Source organism: Primulina tabacum, chromosome 4, assembly GCF_025594145.1.
Source record: "Primulina tabacum isolate GXHZ01 chromosome 4, ASM2559414v2, whole genome shotgun sequence".
Lineage (NCBI taxonomy): Eukaryota > Viridiplantae > Streptophyta > Magnoliopsida > Lamiales > Gesneriaceae > Primulina > Primulina tabacum.
In genome coordinates this window covers 5535831-5538306 of record NC_134553.1, presented here as the reverse complement: position 1 = coordinate 5538306, position 2476 = coordinate 5535831, and the positions used below count along the sequence as shown (strand labels likewise).

Genomic DNA, 2476 nt, shown 5'->3' with positions numbered 1-2476 from the left:
CTAGCTTTTAAAAATATTCAATTCTCCACACTAAAAAAAAAAAACAAAACCATTTACTTAAAAAAAATACAAAGGTTCTTTTAATTTGCGATGTACACAAACTTTTGATCTTGATTTGTACTGTACAATTTTTACCGATCATAATCATTTTTCATCGTTATTATGAATGTCACATCAACATCAAGATATCATTACGTCTAAAAACATACCAATATAGCAAAATAATTCAAGATAACAGACTATAAATGAAATTTGACGACACAAATACCCAAAATCACAAAATGTCAGTATATAAAACCGAATTACAATTTCTCTTTTAAATATTGAGATATTTGAAGAAAATATCAATCAGTGATTGTGTGACTCAATCCAAAATGTAAAGCCTACACAGTTAATAACAATATTGTTTGAAGTTTTTATATAATTTCTATATATATATTAAAGAAATAGTATTAAATATAAAAATCAGATTGAGACAGATATTCTTTTACAAAACTTGTCCGTAGCCAAATTTCATCTATTTTCAATTAGAGCTGGGAATGACTTTCTGTCCACCTACAAGATGTTGGCTTTGAGAGTCCGTTACCAATTCAAGTGCTTGAACTAGACTACTCTCCCTAAACCTCGCAATATTCACCCTGACATTTGGTTGATCGAGATACACTTTTTGCACTTCTTGATACCCCTTCGCGTACACGGAGCTGGAGTTAACGATCACCGCATGATATCGCCCGTATAGCTCCACGAGTGAGCTCTCTTCCGGCACCATTCTATACGGTACGTAATGCACGCCCATGGCTGGAGCTGGATTGCCGAAACAATACGAGGACGCAAATTCCAAGCCCAGCAATTCCAACTGCACAATAACCCCGCCGGAAGGCAGGAATAATTCGTTCGTCAGACCAGCTCCATGTACTCCAACTAGTACACTGCACGAGTTAACGATTCTGGAAAATGTAGTCATGTTTGCGACCATTGCATCTCTCCCGATGATGACACGAAATCCCATTTCTTTAATCATGGCAACCATTTCGTCTTCATTGAGAAACCTCCTTGTTTTTGTGCGAGACAAAAGCAGTAGGGTGGGGCTTCTTATCTGGGAAATATGGGCGTTTTTCAGGTTGAATGTTTCTCTAAGAAACTGTTTGAAATCAGTCATCGTGTAGTCTCCTGGAACTTTCTTGGGATCTAGGGTCAGCACATCGTGATACGTCAGGCCAATGATCGATCCTGTAAAGCAATGAATGCTTCTATTTTCGGCTGGATTCATGACTTCGTAAGCCGACAATCTGGACAAAACCGGTCTGAATTTGTCCAGAAACGTAAAATTGTAATCGTCCAGGATGATCCGAACCCGGGATTTGAGATGGTTGGAAGTAAGGAACAAGGGGATGATCAAATCGCTGAATTCGTGGAACGTGTTTCCTATGTAGGCCGAGGAGAAGATCAGAGCTGGGACTCTGTGGCTGACTTCGCACTCCGGAACTGCATTGTGATTCCCGTGCAAGATCTTGACAGGTTTGATGTGTTGAAGGAAGTTGTTTTCTTGTCTTCCGTATGGCCTAATGTTGGTTTCATGAACTGCCTGATCAGAGGGAATGTGAACTGTAATATTACTACTTCTGGTATCAATTCTTACAGGTTGACTTGCCACACACAGCAAAGAGAATTCAGACGAATGACACGCGAACCCTTTCGTTTCAAGATTTCTTCCTTCTTCTCCTGCTCGATAAACATACACATGAATCCACGAAAACTCCAAAAATAATTAAAAATTTGTAATATATATATAACATGAATATTTGGATCCAAGAAACTCGTGATTAACCAACCTCTAACAAGTCTTGACAGAGGGACTTTGAACGACTCTTGATGATCATCTTCAGCTGTAATGTTGATTCCGATAATTCGACCGCTATGAAAGGCGTATTCCGACTGTATCCCTGTGATTTCAGTCCATTTTAACAGTGAAATTACATGCAAAGAAATAGAAAAGAATCACAAGAAAAACAAATCAAGAGTGTTCGATAGTTACATGTATTGAGATTCAGATGTCCCACGTGAAAATCACTGTATATTATGAGGAGGATAGGCAAGAAGATTAATGGATATAGAGCAAAGCGATGTCTTCTCTTCCCCATCTCCGTTAACAAGTTTTGGGATGCATCTCTTGGAACCCGTCCATATACGCAATAATAATAATAAAAAAAAGGCACGCATTTCATGCAGTAGCTATATCTACACTATTAATCAAGAGCAGATGTCATCGCTGCCAATCGGGTAAATCTCTATAATAATCCAATAGTTAGTGGATAATAACAGTCGGGTGAATCACACTGGACAAGTAATGTGTATAAACTCGTCCCAAAAAATGTTTATACAATAAATCGAACTTTGATCATTATCAAGTAATATATTGTATAGCAGCTGGTTTATTCGGTGTGACTCTTCTAATTTTTAAAAGACAAAAATTTGT

The 2476-nt window shown here is 37.8% G+C and overlaps 1 protein-coding gene across 1 annotated transcript; it reads right to left on the bottom strand.

The window, feature by feature from the left end:
- Positions 1 to 439: 439 nt before the first annotated feature.
- LOC142541482 (alpha-1,3-arabinosyltransferase XAT3-like) lies at positions 440 to 2219 on the bottom strand. Its single transcript, XM_075648011.1, has 3 exons — positions 2036 to 2219; positions 1833 to 1943; positions 440 to 1722 (listed from the first exon to the last, which is right to left on the bottom strand). The coding sequence occupies exons 1-3, from the start codon at positions 2139 to 2141 to the stop codon at positions 524 to 526; spliced, it is 1416 nt and encodes a 471-aa protein (XP_075504126.1). The 5' UTR covers positions 2142 to 2219; the 3' UTR covers positions 440 to 523.
- Between the last annotated feature and the right edge of the window lie 257 nt (positions 2220 to 2476).

Bases quoted from the DNA above. Each gene is read 5' to 3' on its own strand.
- LOC142541482 (XM_075648011.1), bottom strand. From the start codon at position 2,141: ATGGGGAAGAGAAGACATCGCTTTGCTCTATATCCATTAATCTTCTTG. The intron at 1,944-2,035 runs GTAACTATCGAA...CTGAAATCACAG, and splicing joins ACATCTGAATCTCAATACAT to GGATACAGTCGGAATACGCC. The intron at 1,723-1,832 runs GTTGGTTAATCA...TTTATCGAGCAG, and splicing joins TCTGTCAAGACTTGTTAGAG to GAGAAGAAGGAAGAAATCTT.